The sequence below is a fragment of the Marmota monax genome, unplaced genomic scaffold, assembly GCF_021218885.2.
Source record: "Marmota monax isolate L192 unplaced genomic scaffold, Marmota_monax_Labrador192_F-V1.1 WCK01_AAM20220418_F8-fsc00129, whole genome shotgun sequence".
Classification (NCBI taxonomy): domain Eukaryota; kingdom Metazoa; phylum Chordata; class Mammalia; order Rodentia; family Sciuridae; genus Marmota; species Marmota monax.
Window position 1 is genome coordinate 523,277 of NW_026693811.1, and position 16,358 is coordinate 539,634.

The 16,358-nt window shown below is 42.7% G+C and overlaps 1 protein-coding gene across 18 annotated transcripts in view; it reads left to right on the top strand.

The window, feature by feature from the left end:
- Window positions 1–16,358, top strand: part of Tanc1 (tetratricopeptide repeat, ankyrin repeat and coiled-coil containing 1) — a 226,806-nt gene that overhangs the window by 165,425 nt on the left and 45,023 nt on the right. For 12 of the 18 annotated variants that reach the window (XM_058584924.1, XM_058584926.1, XM_058584929.1 and 9 more), the window contains 7 exons: window positions 583–846; window positions 5,912–6,034; window positions 6,771–7,052; window positions 8,054–8,205; window positions 10,524–10,755; window positions 12,455–12,621; window positions 14,805–15,412. In XM_058584924.1, coding sequence (XP_058440907.1) covers window positions 583–846; window positions 5,912–6,034; window positions 6,771–7,052; window positions 8,054–8,205; window positions 10,524–10,755; window positions 12,455–12,621; window positions 14,805–15,412 — 1,828 coding nt within the window. The remainder of the gene's footprint in view (window positions 1–582; window positions 847–5,911; window positions 6,035–6,770; window positions 7,053–8,053; window positions 8,206–10,523; window positions 10,756–12,454; window positions 12,622–14,804; window positions 15,413–16,358) is intronic. The other 6 variants (XM_058584927.1, XM_058584928.1, XM_058584934.1 and 3 more) reach the window with 4 other exon arrangements.

Below are 16,358 nucleotides of genomic sequence, written 5' to 3' on the forward strand. Positions count from 1 at the left end.
CCATTCTGTGCCACTAAAGGAGCAAGTCAAGTCGGCCTCCCTGGATCATGTTGAACAGATGTTATAAATGTTCATTTCAAGGATGAAATCGTCTGCTTGACTTCGTAATTTTTTGTTTCTGTGGATTTTCTCTGGTGCCTTTTCGGCCCTCACTGTTGTATGGCGTGCCACCCCCCCAATCCTTCCCAGGAAATGCTCATTTGAGTATAGGATACTTGGAGATTCAAAGGAATTTAATGAGATACAAGCAATTCATCTTGGTTACAGAGGGGGGATATATTATCTCCAAATTACATAGATTTACTTTAAAGTTGCAGACACTTTTAGACAGCTTTTTCATTATCTTCCTATCAGAGTTTTTTTTTTTTCCTTTCCTGTCGAGTGATGTAGCAGTTTATTTCCCCTGATAAACAACATTCTTTTAATTTACCAAAATACATTGTATGAGATATACTTTGATAAAAATCTGTGTGGACCGGAAAACTTTCCATTGATCCTGGGGAGGGCAGTGTGTGTGTTTTAACTCTCAACAGCCCCAGTTGTGCCTGGCCTCCTTCAAAGTATTTTGATCTCTCATTTCAGCCACAATTACAAGTTCATCCGAAAATGATGACCGGAGTGGCTCCAGTTTGGAATGGAATAAGGATGGAAGCCTAAGGTTAGGGGTTCAGAAGGGAGTGCTTCATGATCGCAGGGCAGATAACTGCTCCCCAGTGGCAGAAGAGGAGACCACTGGGTCAGCGGAGAGCGTGCTGCCCAAAGCGGAATCCTCAGCTGGAGATGGTCCGGTCCCTTATTCTCAGAGCTCCAGCTCGCTAATAATGCCACGGCCCAACTCAGTTGCAGGTAAGGCCACGCCTCTCCCTGGAAGGGTTCTGCTGAGCCGAGGAGCCCTGTGCTCACAGTCCTCGTAGGGGAGCCTAACCCAGATCGTGGGTCAGGCACTAGCTTCTCTAGGCCTCAGTTTACATATCCGCAAACATGATAAGGCTGTACGTAATGGTCTTCCAGTGGCCCTCTCACTGTGGAATTCTTTTCGTCTTCAACTTGGACTGTCTGACTCTTTGTATGTTACAGAAGAAAGTATACCTACTCTCCCTTGGTATTTTGTTATTTTAAGCTTGGGTAAGCTCATGAGTCTGTTGTATCTTGGTAAATAGGAATCATTTAGAGTGTAGTTGTTAATGTCAGCTCAAAGGATTTCTAATCCAACTTTTAAAAGTCAAGCCTGTTGTATAGATAAGAGGTTGAATGTGTCTGTGTATTTCAGTTGTAACAGAGCTCATAGCTTAAGACACCCTCAGTGGGAGCCAGAGCAAGGTGGAACAGCTGGGAGTCAGAGAGGAGAGAACAAATGGCAGTGCCAGTGCACAGTTGGATTGGCATTCCCTGGTCATCAGGCAAAGAGGAGAGTAGTCTGGGGCAGGTGGGGAGAGGCACTCTTCATCTAAGCCATTGTGCCTGCTTTTGAAGGTCTTAGTCTCCACCCCATGCTCTTGGGCTGAATTTAGAAGAGGAACTTATTATGGTAATTCTTTGTTACTATCCTAGCACTTAAAATGTCTCCTTTGCTAAAATGCATGGACCCAGATTCTCTCTTCCTACATCAAAGGATTTTTTCTGTAATTTACACTGCTCCTTTGGGATGTGCTAGGTCAGTCTGGCTGCTGTTGGGTGATTTTTTATGATGGAACTCTGAAGCAGCTGGTAAATAAATGGCCCTAATGGAAAAGTTCTGAGGTACAACTCTAATTCACTTTCAAAGGAAGCAGAATGGCCTTGTTCCAGAAGAGGGATTTGGTGTGTCTGCCAGAGAGAAGTGCTAGGGAGCATTGTGTGTATTGACGGATGGTTCTTCTGAAAACTTCCCTGTGCTCTCACCACCGTCCCACCCTTTAACATAATACACTGTACCCAAGGCATTTTAGGTCATATTTACCTAGTTATGATGAATGGATCACTTGTACTGTACCAGAACTTTATAGCTTCATTTTCTTCAACAAACTAACAAACTTGAATTTGATATAATTGATCTTCTTAAAATTAGGAAACATTGATGCATTGGTCTTAGTGATGTTAAAAATGCCCCATTTGGGGTTACATTTTCTGTTGGATGTTCATGTGGTCTCCTGCCATGTGAAGTGACAGAGGGTGTGAGCTGAGCTTTATGGGAATCTGCCACCCTTATAGAGCAGATTTCTGATTTCTGCTATGCTCCTGAGTTAGCTTCCTTTTGCCCTTGAGGAGGGCCTCCTGTGGAATAGGAGGATTTTCCCTCTGGGTTTGATCAGAGGTTCACTCGTTTCTCCTGTATTGCATATTTTAAAAACTAAATGTATATTTTGGAAAGAACTAGGCAAGTGCTTTACCTCATGGTACTGGTTAATAAGCTAGAATTTGTACATCTTTCTGTTCCTAAAACTGAACCTCAGTTGAGAGGGAATGGCAAGATGCTCCAAATATTATGGAAAAGAATAAGATTCTTGAGTAGACTATATGCAGCACTGTTTGTTTTATTATGAGAAGGTAGACTGCTATAAACAGGGAACACTCAGTTTTGGACAGATTTTGAAATAAAATGTGAAGGACCATACACTGGAATCACTTGAAAGTATTTGCATGCTAAGATCCATGTAAAAACAAGTAAATTGCAGTTTGGTAGAAAAGGTGTTTGGGGGATCGAGTAAGGACTGGAGAGTGATATGGGACCTGGCCCTGAGGTTGCCAGCCTTTACTGTCATTGAGCTTGCTCCAGGAACAGTGGTTATCTGTTAACTGTGTAGCACAAAAAAACTTTTTTGGGGGGTGGTGGGGAGTCAAAGATTGTAAAATTAAGTTGGCTAGGTTTGGGAGTTGTTCTGCTATGCAAAGATGTTCTTTTCAAAGGTTCTTTGTTAGAGTGGAATTGATTGGAAATGTCACATCAAATTGTATGACATGGATACTTTTTTACTTTATTAAAAAACAGGATGTTAAGCCTTTAAAGTTATATTTTGGATAACCTAGAAGTTGGATGATAGATTCTATTATTTTTGACTACTTTTTTTTCTTTTGAACTATTTTCTGTGTAGACCATAGGACACTGTGTTTAATTTTCTAGGAAACCAACAAATACGATCACCATTTGAATTCCAGTTTCCTTCAAACACTGACTGGTTATTTCCCTGGATTACTGACATTTACCTTTGATAGATTAATCCACAACTTACAGTTTTAGCAGATGTTGTTCTTTGTTCCGCTTAGAGGAGTCTTCCTTCTTTCACACTCTCTCCACCCCCCAACACTACCTCTTCCCTGCAGCATCTTGAAATGTGCTTCTCATCCAGATGTTAGTGTGTACACACACGTGCCAAGGCGAATAACTGATTTAATCATAGAGATGTTAGCAGCACATGTTTTGCAGCATGAAATTATTGCTTTACCTCTGATTCTTCTCGGTCCTGAATAGTTTTTTAGGATTGTGAAACCCTTTATTGTTAATATTGAATGTGAGTCTGACTCTTACCCTGGGAATGTCTGAGAATCCAGCCTGGGTGTGTGAGAAGGCAGGACAGTCCAGTTGCCTGCTCTTCTGGGTAGGGACACCTGTGCACATGGCTAAGCAGCTGGAGCTTCACTGCTTCTACTCTCAGGTGTCTCTGTGGCTCTGAAAGCACCTTAGAAGATAGAGGTAGCTGCAGCTTGTGGCTTGCGGCCCTAATGCCACTTTCAACTTGGCTTAGTCTCCTTTGAAGGGGAAAGTGGGCCAATCTTGGTGGAGATGCTAAGGCTGCTTTGTTGTGCACTTTGGAGCTGATGTGCTGGTGACTAGGCACCTGGGATCTCACCATGTCTTGCATCCATATCAAACAAGGGCTTCTCTTTGTAGTTCTTTATTTGGAATGTCTTCATAGTCACCTACTTTTAATTCCTTTCATTGTCATGAAATTACTGAGTGTTCTGTTGAGGGGTTGGGGAAAGAGGGAAAACAGGAAACCCTTTCTGGCTGTAGGGGTCTTTGTATTATTTGGGCTGAAGTAGCTTGTAGGACATTCGTGGCTGTCCTGGCCCTGAAGCAAGCTACAGGCTATGGCTGTGATGGCCTTTTCTGCCTAGAGGAAGATCAGTCCCAGGTCACAGGCAGGAGCCTAGAAACATGTACCTGTATGTGCCTGTAGGGACCCTGGAGAGATGAGGACTTTGAAGGGGTGGGGGTAGTTCTGTTGCCTCTCCAGGAAGTTTCACTTGCCCGGGTTATACAGGACCTGGGGGGAGCTCAAGGCTGCCATTGGATTACTCTACCTGAGGTCTCTTTGGAAGTCCTACACAAAGAATTAGCAAGTCTCTAATGGGAGAGATTTGCTTGACCCTGGCTCTGTGCAGAGTATTCACTTAAATGTTCACACAGTTTTTAATTAGGCTGTGGATGTGCACCAAAAGGGTGCAGAGCGTAAGTGTATGCTGTTATAAAGGCAGATTTCGGGTGTTTCTCTGCTGAATGGGAAGGTGAGTAGGTAGGGCATATGCTTCATTACCCTCTGAGGATGTGATGAGAGGGGACCAGGCATCACAGAGTTAGTCCTAGAACCCCCCAGGTGCTTGTCAGATGAAAGAAAGGGACGGCATGGTGTGGACAGTGAGGGGAAAAAAAGGACAGAAACCTTAGGAAGGAGAATAGGAAGAGCTTAGGATAGATGGTGCTGGGGGCAGCTGGATGCGGGGTGAGAGCCCATAGGGTCACCAGAAGGTGTTCAAAAGACAGCCCACCTGACAGTCCCTGGCTGCCTGCTCCCACTAATGCCTTCATCAGTCCTTAGAAGCCTTAGCCTTTGAACTGCAGCTCTCTCTGGTCACCTTTTTTTGCTCTGAAATTATGTGTGTATTTTATTATTCTGGAGGATAATCATATGCTAAAGATTGGCAGTACCTAATATTGGACCATTTCATCCATAAACCAAATTAGATTCATTTTATTTCTCTCATTTTGACCTAGAATGTATATGTAAATAAGTTTTTTTGATATTTTTAAGACACAAACGTATATTTGTTTCTAAGATTTACTGAGAATCAGCAAAAATATTTCACACTAGTTATTTTTATAATCCATCTAACTTGTGTGTATGTGTTAATGACTCTTATTTAAGTTTTTTAACTGGTATTTGTATGCTATGAATCTTATTGGTTTGGTCAGAAGTAAATATGACTACTTATTTCTATAATTTTAAAAAAGACACATCTATCTAATATATTTTATAATAGATTAAAATATATATGTATTTGGGCTGGAGTTGTTGCCTAGCATGTGTGAGGCCCTGGGTTTGATCCTCAGCACCACATAAAAATAAATAAATAAAATAAAGGTATTGTATTCCAACTACAACTAATATATATATATATATATATATATATATACACACACACACACACATATATATATATGCTTAAGAAAGTATTTGTACTTTTACTGTCAAGAGCTGACTTTAGTATTCCAAATATAGTGGAATTATACATGCAGAAATATGTTTATTTAAACAACAAGGTTGGAATCCCAAACAGCAGCACGCTCCCCAGAACTGAAGAGAAGAATCTAGTGCCATGCCACATGTTTATAGTAAGTACTGAAGCTTTACTGAGTGGTGCTTGAGTGTCAAGTTTCTTCATAAAAAAATTTATGGTGAAGTCTGTCTCTTTGCAGGAATAATGGAGAATTCTGGCAACCAAATCAATATAACTTTGATTTAAGAGTAGTGCTTGGGTTTTACCACTTTTCAATTAAGAGTATCTCTGGGAAAATAAACCAGAGCAAAGAAATATCCTTAAATATATATTTGGTTGAAAGTCTGAACTGAATTGCTTAGTAATTTATAACTTACAGTAGTTTAGGTACAACATTAAACTTGGCATTAAACTAAACTTCAATTTAATATTACAGCCACAAGCTCTACCAAATTGGAAGACCTGAGTTATTTAGATGGGCAGAGAAATGCTCCTCTACGGACTTCAATTAGATTACCGTGGCACAATACGGCTGGAGGTAGGGCACAGGAAGTTAAAGGTATTTATCCTTGCATCTGATATCACAGTGGATATGATGAGCTCATTCTCTGATAACCGGCAATGCAACTACCCAGATTTAAAACATGCTGTGAATTGTGTGTGTATATGGTATACAGTATCTATAAGCTATGCTAGGAGGCCCTCCTTAATAGTTTGGGCTTCTTCTTTGAAATTCATGATTAAATTGCTTCTGGGTTTAGAAAAGAATTCTACAGTGTTATTTGGAAGTGAAGGGTAATTTGGCACTCATTAGGTTTTCTGCTAACAGAGAATCAGTTTTGTTTCAGCTCTGTGAGCCATGTCAGCCACATCCTATGTCTCCCTATGTCACACAGTGGTGTGGTCAGCAGCCTCATCATGTGTGCAAAGCGCCATCATACCCAGATGAGAGCTGTGGCCTGCTGTGTAGGAAAATGTGTTTGCATTTTACTCATGAATGGGGTAGAAGAAACCTGACTTACATATGGTTGCAGATAAACCAGAGAGACATGGTTTGGCCCCTTGTATTGCTTTCTCTGTATCTGCCTTGAGTCATGAGAATAATGGAGGTAGGAGAGGACCACAAATCATTTTAATAAGAGACTATGTGGGATCCATAGGGTATAATAAGTGAGATATTACAGAAGAATTAATAAGCTCAGATTATAATTACTTAAAGACACATAAGCAATAATATCAATTTCTTAGTGTATAAAATTGACATATTTTTCTTAAAAAAAAATATTTTTTTAAAGCACGATTTGCTCCCTACAAGCCGCAAGACATTTTGTTGAAACCCCTGCTGTTTGAAGTCCCAAGCATCACAACAGACTCCGTGTTTGTGGGAAGGGATTGGCTCTTTCACCAGATTGAAGAAAACTTGAGGAACACAGAGCTGGCAGAAAATAGAGGAGCAGTGGTTGTTGGAAATGTGGGATTTGGGAAGACGGCAATCATTTCCAAGTTGGTGGCGCTGAGCTGCCATGGGAGCCGCATGAGGCAGATTGCTTCCAACAGCCCCAGTTCATCACCTAAAAGTATGTCCACATTTAAGTACTTGTCTCTAGTTTGTTTTATTAATATAAAATAGAGAAAGGAAACTGCTGTTTGAGTAGACATAAATTACCAGTTTTCCTTAAGTTGTTCCAGCAACTCTATCAGGTTTGCGATCATATGTTAAGTGAACTATCTGAATACTTCATCTGTCAGTGCGTGTCTTTAGCTACAGTCTAAGGTGCGACCAGCCTTCCCTGATGTCCTTCTGACCTGGAACCCATTTCTATCTTTATACAAGCAGAGATGGGGCAGGGAGGCCTGGTCAAGTTCCGTGGGGAGGTTTGGATCCTAAAATCAAGTGGTTGGGCTCCTTGAAAAACAATGCAGAATTATTTTGTATCCTGTTCACGAAAGCCTTTGTTTTCTATGCTGGATTTACAAGAATTATTAAGACTAAGTTGTGAGAGAGAGAGAGTAGCCAAATATTTGACTATTTCCTGCTTATTTTATGTGCAGTAAGCCCATTACAAAGAAAGTGTTTTTAAATATTGTAAACAAGAACAAGGGAGTTCTTGAGAGAGTTTTTTTTTTTTTTTTAAGACTAAAAGAATTTAATAAGGGATGCCAGATGTGGTGGCACATGCTTAAAATCCCAGCGAATCTGGAGGCTGAGACAGTTCTGGCCAGCCTCATCAACTTGGGGAAGCCCCAAGTAGCTTAGTGAGACCTTGTCTCAAAATTTAAAAAATAAATAAAAGGGCTCAGGATGTAGCTCAGTGGTAAAGCACCCCTGGTTTCAAACCCAGTACCAAAAGGAAAAAAAAAATGAATTTAATAAGGGAAACTGGAAACGATAGTTCTCTGGGTAGGGGACTTGGTCATGGGAGATGGGTAGGGGGCTGGTATGCTCATTCAGTCTCCACATTTTGGGCCATGTTCACTCATTATTGTTTTAAACACTCTCTGGAACCAATCAAGACTTCTAGTCCATATTCCATTGCACATGTGTGCTGATATTATAATGAGGTGGATTCTTCTCTAGCAGCAGATCCCACCCAGGACCTTCCTTTCACTCCATTGCTTTCACCGAGTTCTTCTACAAGTGGCCTCAATACTACCAAAACACCTTCAGGGCCTGGTACTTCTGAAAACCAGAGACCAAGAGAGGAGGCGGTGAAATACCTGGCTTCTAAGGTAACCTGCTCTTGTTTTATGAGAACCCTCCAGATACAAATTTGCTAGTTTGGTTTCCGAGAAATAAATTAGAAAAGGGATCTTAAAACAGCAATAACTGCTTGAGCTTAGCCTTTAATAAAATTGTGAGAGAGTACTCAAAAGTTATTCATGAAAATAAATACCTAAGGATGCTTGCAGTGTACTTTAATCTATCTAAAATAGTATATTGGAAGAGTTCCTCAAAGCATCAGGAGAGATTCTGCGTGCTGACCTCAAGTCCATCCTTAAAAGCACATGTCCTCTTTAATTTGCTCTGTGAGCAGGAGATGGGGAACTTTTAGCTTGACCCAGACTTCTTTCGCCTGATCTCTGTTGCCTGGGGCCTTTGGTTCCCTGTGTCCTTCTGTTGAAGTTTTCTTGTGATATTGTAAAAGAAACTTGGCTGACTTCCTCTTCCTGGATACATGGTCATCAAGGATCTTCTGCAATTTTCCTTCTGCTCCACATGCATCACTGGTTCGTGAGCTGCCTCTGGACCTTAGAGTGGTTGCATTTCTTGCCCCGATGAGCTGCTTAGGTCTCCCTCGGGAGCAATGGTGTGAGGTGGTGGAGCTAGACAATCACCAACTATGGCAGTCATGAGGGGCATCTCATAAGGATGCCCGTGGGGATGAGGTTGGTGCAGGGATTAAAACAGATGCTTCTCAGCCCTAGATTCCCTCCCATCTCAACTGCTTCTCAGGTGACAGTTGGTCAGCCCTAATGGCTCTGACCACTGGTTCACAACCATCCTCTGGTCATGAACAGGTGATCTGAGATGAGGCTTGTGGTGCAGACTTCAAAGCTACTGCTGCTACTATGATTTTTTTTAAACCCCTTTGATCATAGCCCAACTGAGAAATACATCTTATACTAGAGATCCAGTACTCGTGCAAACACAGTCACACACATAACAGAAGCAAAAGCATTACCAGTCAAAGCTCATTTTTATATCCTATAATATACTCTGGTAATTTAAATTCACTTTATTAACCTAAAAAAACTAGGCTGTTTGTGGCCCCAAATTGATTTCATGTCCTACTGTTGGGTTGCAAATTGCTTTTGACAAACACCATACAACATGACTGAGTTACCTGGTACCCTGTGGTGGTTTGCACACACTTATGGGGTCCTCACTTTTGTTTCTACTGATCTCTGTCCAGGTGAGAGCTGAAGAGCAGTTTCAGCTTTCTTCTAGATGTCAATGATATATTTAATCTAAACCAGAAGTTACCCGGTGGTTCCAGGTTGACCTGAGAAGAGCTGGTCTATGTCTACTCTTTAGTTTCTAAGAGTTCATGGCCTTGGTGTCTCATCCTCAATCTTTGGCTGGCCCTGTTACCTTGGCAGGGCATTTAACCTCTGTTCCTGTTGCCCTCAGCTGTAGGCTGACAGTTCTGAGCCTTCTTGCTGCAGGGCGTTGCAGAGCTGAGCAGGCTGGTGGTGACTCAGGCTCTTCTAAGGAACTGCACTTTACACAAGGGTTTGGCTCTTTTTCCCTTTCCCTAACTCATACCTACATGCTTCTTTTTCTCTACATACAGTATGCCTACTATTCCCAGTTCTGCCTCTGGCACTTTGTTTGGGGTCTGTCTAACAAATAACTTGCTACCACCATGGATCCATATGACAAAGGGTCACTCCTCAACCTGTAGATATTTAGGCAGCTCCTTCTCTCCTTCCATGTGCCCCTTTACATGCCAGGCAGAAACCCATAACTTGTGATTTTTCACCCTTCTGAGTTCCTGTTGAACCTGTGCAGTGGTCCCCTGAAGAAGTGTGGGTTTGGGGAGGTGTCTGAGAGCTTGAGCCCCTCCCACCAGGAGGAAGAAGCAGCTGACTTTGCAGCACGGGTTGGGTTTCAGGGCTATCAACTTGATCATCTGCTTTTTGAGGTCAGCAGAGGGTTCCCTAAAGAGGGACTCCTGCTTCTGAGGAAATCCAGTGCTGATTGCAATGCCAAGAACATTAGGGTTGCTTGTGGGATTCCTCTAAGCTAGGATAGGTTGTATACATAATTTTAATTAGCTTATATTTAGTACAGAGTTAGTTTTGCTGATTTTTGTGCTAATCAAGATGAATTTGTGGCTGCAATCAAAGGTCTGCTGAGAACTTAGTCAACCACATGATGGAAAGAGTAAACAAATCAATTAAACTAACAAATGACTCCGATCTTTGGGAATAGAAGCAGTGTAGTTTGTTATCCTGTTAAACAGGCCGAGTTGTGTTCTTTGAGGTTTTAGAAGGTGCTCTGAGGAGAGACTGGGGTGATGCTGACAGCTCTGCTTTGCCCACAGGTGGTGGCCTACCACTACTGCCAGGCTGACAACACGTACACATGCCTGGTGCCTGAGTTTGTGCACAGCATTGCCGCTTTGCTCTGCCGGTCCCATCAACTGGCTGCCTACAGAGACCTTCTGATAAAGGAACCTCAGCTGCAGAGTATGCTGAGCCTCAGATCCTGTGTGCAGGACCCCGTGGCTGCTTTCAAGAGGGGAGTGCTGGAGCCGCTCACCAGCCTGAGAAATGGTACCTCTCCGCAGACCCCAGTGCTCCTGTCCCCAGTACCAGTACAAGATGCCTGGGTGGTCCTCAGAAGGAAGAGGGTCAGCTGAGCTCTGGGGTGGCAGAGAGGATGTAGATGAATCAGTGCACATCTGGTCCCCTCCTCAGAACCAGACTCTCCCTGGGGTCCCTCCACACCCTTCAGTGGGATAGTTTTCAATGTAAGATCTCTAATAAGAATGAGCTCTCCAATTGAACAGTTGCAAAGAAGCCAGTTTCTAACTGTTGGGGATAGGAGCCATTCTTTTGACCCTCTGAAGGTTTGATATTTTGGTCTATGAAATGAACTGACAGTAGACAGATTAACAGGAGAAAAAACAAGTGAGTTTTTTAATGCATGCAGTGCATGCCATGTGGGGGAAACCTTGATGAAAGGTAACTCAAAGCAGGGACTTCAAGGCTCTGGCTTCTTTGGGATCTTCAACAAAGAACAATGAGTTTTAGAGAAGTAGCAGGATAAAGGGAAACAGTTTTAGGCTTCTGGAGGTGAAAATATTGGGAAGGTAAGCAGGAAACTAATGGTGGATAAGGGCTGGTTGGTAAGGTGGTTTCATAGATTCCTCTGGTGCTGTCTCTAGCTGATGAGGGTCTGCCCTTGTGATTAATTTCAGTTCTTCTCATTGAAACAGGTAGGGGGACACCTTTACAAATTTATGTCCCGATTTTAGGCTACAAGGTCAGGCAGAGAGCTTTTCTATACCTGCTTCTTGTCTTGAGCTCAGCTGTCCTTCCAGTCTCAGGGAGGTGTGTTCTGGTCTCCCATGTAACTCTAAGCTATTTAGATTCCTCGCTCCTTGAAGTCTTGCCTACATATTTTGGACTGCTTGGGAGCAGGGGAATGGGTAGATCATTTGGGGAATTTTCTAACATATTTTTTTTCTTTCAGGAGCCCTGCTCATTTGAGTCAAAACCTAAAGCTAATTCTAGAGGCTTCTATTTGGGTTTTTTGCCTTCCCCCAAATATTCTTTAAAGAAAGGGATGCTGGTGACAGTGTGGGCACATTAGGTTTCCATCTTTCCTCCCCTTTGCTCCTTACCGTATGAGCTGGTTACCTGCCTACATAGCACTTCTGCCAGAAGGTGCCAGAGAGAGGGATCGAGACTGATATGCCATTGTTTCTTCATTCCCTGGGCAAAAAACTGGCACTAATAAGTGTAAAACCAGACAGACTTGCAGGAAAGAGCTCTACTCTAGATATCTATAAGGTAGAGCTCTTACCACCTAGGGCTTGGGTGGAAGAGTTAGCCCTTGGTGGGGCAGGTCATTTTTTCCTTGCCTGGAATCCCTGAGGAGTTCTAATGGAGGACCCTACTGTTTTTTTCATATTTAGTCTCTGTGTTATCTTTGCTATAGACTACCCTAGTGGTACCAGTTTGTGAAGAGCTAACTGTATTATATACATGATTGAGATTCTGCTAATGTGTGTAATGCAATATGTTTCTGAAAACTGTTTTGTGAGAATTGATTTTCTTTTGGCTCTGTGCTCTGGTTTTCATTATAAATTTAATAGAAAATATGCTTCTGCAAAATCCATGTCTTCTGCCATATGTAAACCTTTTTATTTTTTTCTAACACTTTAAACTGTGCATTAAAATACACTGGGTGGTACAATATTATAGAAATGTATAATTGCTAAATTTGAAAAATTATTTTATCCTTTAGAGCAGAAAATTCCTGAAGAAGAATACATTATTTTGATAGATGGCTTAAATGAAGCTGAGTTTCATAAACCTGATTATGGAGATACACTTTCTTCATTTATTACCAAAATTATTTCTAAATTTCCTGCCTGGTTGAAGTTGATTGTGACTGTAAGAGCAAATTTTCAGGTAATAAAAGAATTCTCAATTCTCTTTATAATCCCCGTATCCCAGCTGTATAGTGATAAATACTAATAACATAAACTGTTGTAAACCATTTCACTGCTGAATTGAAAACCTATGTCAGGACATTGGAAAGTCAGTCCAAAGAGCCCTAAATGGGCAAAACACTGGCCATCGTAGCCTCTGAGGCATATTTATCAAGATAGCAGGTAAGTGTCCTACCAGTATTGACTGGTACTCGCCCTGCTTAAATGGCAGTATCCAGTTCAACTTTACTGTAATTCAGAGTGTGGGGTCGCCTGAGGTTTCTGGCTACCTGGTCAACTAGAGCAGTTCCTACTAGCAGTTATTGCCATGGGTTTACAGTGGGGCTTTGTGGGATCTGTTTGGTTTGCAGTGCTGGGGATCAACCCAGGGCCTCATGCATGCTGAGTACATGCTCTACCACTGAGCTGCACCTCCGACTCCACCTTCCTTTCTTTGAAGGAAAAATTAGGTATAAAAGAGACATTAAGGCCTATTCTGAGAGATCTGTACTTTATACAACTTTGACATGCAGCCTTGCAATGAGGTGAAAAGTGGGTTTTTTTGTTGTTCTTTTTCTATCTTCCCTTTCATTTGCACTCATTCATTTTACATTAACAATCGACTATACCTATACCATTTTCAATAAAGACATGTAGAAAACAGATTTTGACTTTTACCATTTTTTAACAATATCTATTTTAAAATGTATTTGGGTTATTCTTTTTTTTCCTTATTAAAACTTGGATTAGGGGGCTAGGGTAGTGGCTCAGCGGTAGAGTGCTTGCCTAGCATATGCGAGGTGCTGGGTTTGATCCTAGCATCACATAAAAATAAATAAATAAAGGTATTTTTTTAAAAAACTTGGATTGGATCTCAAAACACTGATTTTTGTTGTTGTTGTTGTTGTTAACTTTTTGGTTTTTGTAGTACCAGGGATTAAGCTGAGGGCTTCACACATGATAGGTAAGCTCTCTGCCACCCAGCTATACACCCCAAGCCCTTTTTTATTTTATTTTGAGACAAGGTCTCACTAAGTTGCCTATACTGGCTTCAGTTTGGCCATTCTCTTGCCTCAGGCTCCTAAGTAACTGAGATTACAGGTGTGCATCATGCCTGGCTTCATGTTTATTTTTGTGAACCTTTGATTCTTATGCTTTTCAGTCATTTTTACTCAGCATAGCTTAGGGGTACTTGGCACAGAAATGGGACTTGTGTTTTACTTCCTGGCTGTGTGAGTTTTCTGAGATTCAGTTAGCATTCATGTAAGATGGAAATGATTATACTCTGCCCTCTCCCTACAATTGCCAAACTAGAGAAGGACACATGCTTAAATACTTCAGAAGTGAGGGTGGGAAGTTAAAAAAAAATGTAACAGGTAAAAGTCCTCTCTACTGTTAGATGTTAGGCTTGTGCTTATATTTGGAATGAGGGAGACAGGGATTATGCTTGCCAGAGCTGGTGGCGATGTTTTTGGCTGCTGGGTACACAGGTGTATTTGTCTTTGTGAAAATTAACAATACTGTGCAATTAGGATTTTTGTACCAATGTATGTATATCATAGTTCAACTTATAGTTCAACTTAAAGTTTACTTAATTATCAATTTTTTTAAAATGACATGCCATATTGAAGCAATCAGCTTTTTTACCATGTGCTGTCAAGGGATATGGATTGGGGGCAGCCTCAGATTTCCTGGTTGGGTTCCTAGTCCCAGGACCTGATGCACATGTAGGGATGCCTCTTTTCTCAGGGGCTGGCTGTGTTCTTAGACATGCAGTGTTAGTTTGTTTTATCCATGTTACATAACCAATTGCACAGCATAAGGATTATGGGTATCAGATTACCTGCAGGGTCTCAGTGCCCCGCTAGGTAGAGGCTTGGTTGCCCTGTCTGTTCAGAGCTTTTTTCTCTCCTTACTTGGCTCCAAGTCCTTGATGTGAGCCTTGGGAAAGCCTTTACTGATTCTATCTCGCATCAGGATTTCTTTCACATAAGCTTTTTATCTGTACCTTATCCTATTACACGTTTTAATACAAAACAATGAGTCCCTGTAATCCATGAAAATCCTCCTTGAAAGAAAACTAGTGAACCTGGTTTAAAATGCAGCTGAAATAAAAAAAGGAACCTCTGTGGAGCAACACTGTGGGTTTTTGTCTTTTTGCAGGAAATCATAAGCGCACTGCCATTTGTCAAGCTTTCCTTAGATGACTTCCCAGACAACAAAGACATTCACAGCGACCTGCATGCCTACGTGCAGCACCGAGTGCACAGCAGCCAGGACATCCTCAGCAACATCTCCCTGAATGGCAAGGCAGATGCTGCGCTCATCGGGAAGGTCAGCAGCCACCTGGTGCTGCGGAGCCTCGGCTCCTACCTTTACCTCAAACTCACCCTGGACCTCTTCCAGAGGGGACACCTGGTCATTAAAAGCGCCAGCTACAAGGTGGTGCCCGTGTCTCTGTCCGAGCTCTATTTGCTGCAGTGCAATATGAAGTTCATGACCCAGTCAGCCTTTGAGAGAGCACTTCCGATTTTAAACGTGGCCCTTGCGTCCCTCCACCCCATGACGGATGAGCAGATTTTTCAGGCTATTAATGCCGGCCACATCCAAGGCGAGCAGGGCTGGGAAGACTTTCAGCAGAGGATGGATGCCCTCTCCTGCTTCCTCGTTAAGAGGAGGGACAAAACGCGCATGTTCTGCCACCCATCCTTCAGGGAGTGGCTGGTCTGGAGAGCAGATGGCGAGAGCACAGCCTTCCTGTGTGAGCCCAGGTATGCAGGCCACTTAGCCATACTCTGCAGGGAGCCCTGTGCCCTCGGGAGAAGGATTTCCACTCTGATCCATGGTTTTTAGTGGAAAGGCAACCCAGAATGAATAATTCAGTTTTGTTGCTTTGTTTTCTGCCCTTTGGGCAGAAGGAGGGGGCTGTGGAAAATTCTCTCCATTTCTGTACAAAAGCCTTTGACTACTGGAATTTCAGGACTCTGGTGTTTTGGTTGGAAGACAAGCTGGGTAGTGCCTGGGTGAGATTTGCTGCCAGTTGTCTAACAGATCCCCATCTCCTCCCGCCTCCCAACTTCAGCAAGGTCACATGTGGGGCATGGGACCTCCACTCCAGGAATGGTGGGCATCTCCAAGAGTGCTCATCTCTGGGTCTAGGGCTCCTTCTTGGATTTCCAGCACTGCCACTTCCCTGCTACCTCTTGAGCATGTGACACTTTGTGTCTGTGTTCCTGAAAGGGGCCTTATAATCCATCCTGCCCACCTCATTCTGTGTGAGTGGTTCAATGTGGGTCAGGCTTCCTGATGCTGGAGGGTGAGTTGGGGAGGCAAAGCTCTCTGTCTGTTGTGTGGCCTGGTATGAATTAGGATGAGAGGTGAGGCATTTGAGGGTCGGTGAGGGTGTGCCGAAGCCCTCCACTTCTGCCTGGCCTGGGCCTTCCTCTCTGCTGTCTTGAACAGCAGTGTCAGAGTCAGGATTGCTCCCTACCTCTAGTGACAGGGCTGGCAGGCTGCTAGACAGTCCCCTTAGCACAGTAGTGAGCACTGGACCAGATGTGGGGTCCAGAAATGAAGAGGTGAGTAAGAGCTGTGAGCCTTTCAGCCGTTTCCTCCCCACTCATACTGACTTCCCGTTACCTGCTGGGTATACCTGCTGTTCCATATGGTGGCTATTTTTTTCTTAGGTGACGCTAGGCTCAAGGTTGGTTGTTATCT